General features: G+C 39.5%; 1 protein-coding gene across 3 annotated transcripts in view; it reads right to left on the bottom strand.

Annotated features, from left to right (window-relative positions):
* LOC108623517 (protein gooseberry) overlaps window positions 1-1,905 on the bottom strand; it is a 19,697-nt gene that overhangs the window by 11,769 nt on the left and 6,023 nt on the right. For all 3 annotated transcript variants that reach the window (XM_026812369.1, XM_026812370.1, XM_018022074.2), the window contains 2 exons: window positions 1,201-1,339; window positions 783-1,072 (listed from right to left, as the gene is read on the bottom strand). In XM_026812369.1, the coding sequence (XP_026668170.1) occupies window positions 783-1,072; window positions 1,201-1,339 (429 nt within the window). The remainder of the gene's footprint in view (window positions 1-782; window positions 1,073-1,200; window positions 1,340-1,905) is intronic.

Genomic DNA, 1,905 nt, shown 5'->3' on the forward strand with positions numbered 1-1,905 from the left:
CAATAATTTATCTTAAGTTGTCATCCCTGCTGCTGTCCTATGTTAAAGGATAGGCACCTCCCCGCGTCCCTCACGCCCCCCAATGATACCCCTGAACCTCCTTAAAATTAATGCAGATTTCCAATAGGTTCACAGTTTGAAATGATTTTTTAATGATTGCGTCCATTACTGTTTCAAATATTTATAGGAGAGCATTCTCGTGTTTGTGGTTGTTTTAAAATTATTGTAGTAGCTATAGTCATTCGTTTGACTAGAGATGTATACGGAAGTGCGTATGGGCAGAATGTGTATCGGCGAGAGTCGATGATGATGACTGAGCCGAAGTTGTCCGAAGTTGATTGAAACGGGCGACAAGCCTGGACGAGTCGAGTTCGAGAGTCCTTAGCGAAAGAGTTAAGTTCCTTATGTATTCATATGAATGTTCACGAGAGCAATTCTATATTAACCAAATATATACATATCTAACCTAAGGGTTTCAACGTTATCTGACTACTACGTTATCTATTACATTATATTACGTATTTCTTAATACGACCGAGTTCTGATTTATAACTAAAGAATTTGATCAGAGTTAATATTCAACCTGTATACATATAAATAAAATCACTTTGATAACGTTTCTACCGCACATTAATTTTAAAACCGTCCTTTGAATGCAGAGAAGTGAAATTTTATTTTTGAAACAGTTAGTTAAAAAATACTTTAGATAAATAATATTTTCCAACAAGGAGAAGGAGAGAGATTGAATGTTAAAGTGATAGAACGGTGAAAACTGAACTTACTGTCGCCGAGTTTGGCTTCATCCTCAGGATCGCGACCTCGTAGTAGCCTGGAAATGGCGGAAACACTTGGAGCTGTGGTTCTGTCGCAAATACCCTCTTTTATTAACCGATCACGTATCTCCCATGAGAATATTCCTGGATTATCGCGTTTGTACTCCTCGATCCTGGCCTCGACTTCCGGGGTGGCCACTCGCGGTTTGCTACCACCGATCACTCCTGGCCTGATGCTTCCCGTTTCCTGGTACCGGTTCAAAATTTTCGACACGCACCCATGGGATACCCTCAACTGTCTAGTCAAATAAAAAAAAGAAGAAATAAATACAATATTCTTAAATCTATAAATATATTTTAGTTTGTTGTTAATCAATTTAATATTTTGTTATAACAGAAATCAGACAAATTGTGTAGATTTTTTTACCTGGAAATAACACAGGGCCTGACGCCAGCGGCGGCCATTTCGACGATTTTCAAACGAATGTGATTTGGCAGCGGGCGACCGTTTATGAAGACGCCACCGAGCTGATTGACCCGTCCTTGACCTGGTATCGAACCTAAATCTACAAAAATTATAAAAAGCTCAAAATACAGGGAAATTTTATCCGTTTCAAATGAGAATACAATTTCGATCGAGTAATCTCAAAATAAGATGGATAGTTTTAAGCGAAGGAACATTCACGATTCAATTTGTGATCGTGCAGAATAAAGAGAAACTCTATTTAGCTAACACAAGTTTCACCTCGTCGTTTCCTGTGTTCCACCTTGGCGGCGCGAGCGACAGGAAGAACGAGAGGAAACGGCGGGAAAGAAGTGGCTGGCATAAATAACGATAAGACCAATGAATCTAAAAGGGTTCACGCCGGATTAACAACACTGATACCGTGTAATTTGTCTAATTCACTGTAATCTCTGTTACGCTACCGGCGCGGTGTAACGACCACGTAGACCAACCAACTACTTGCCTTTTCGTTAGTTCCGAGAGCCATAATTCATCGGTTAAAAAAAATTGTACGCTTCCTGGAATAGCGGATTCGTCGATGCGATTGATTAGATGAAGGGAAGATCGGATGAAAATGAAAGGTTTCCCAGATGGATTTAAATTACTGTCTTATATAATCTGTTATCG

The sequence above is a fragment of the Ceratina calcarata genome, unplaced genomic scaffold, assembly GCF_001652005.2.
Source record: "Ceratina calcarata isolate Rehan_Ccalc_2016 unplaced genomic scaffold, ASM165200v1 scaffold272, whole genome shotgun sequence".
Lineage (NCBI taxonomy): Eukaryota > Metazoa > Arthropoda > Insecta > Hymenoptera > Apidae > Ceratina > Ceratina calcarata.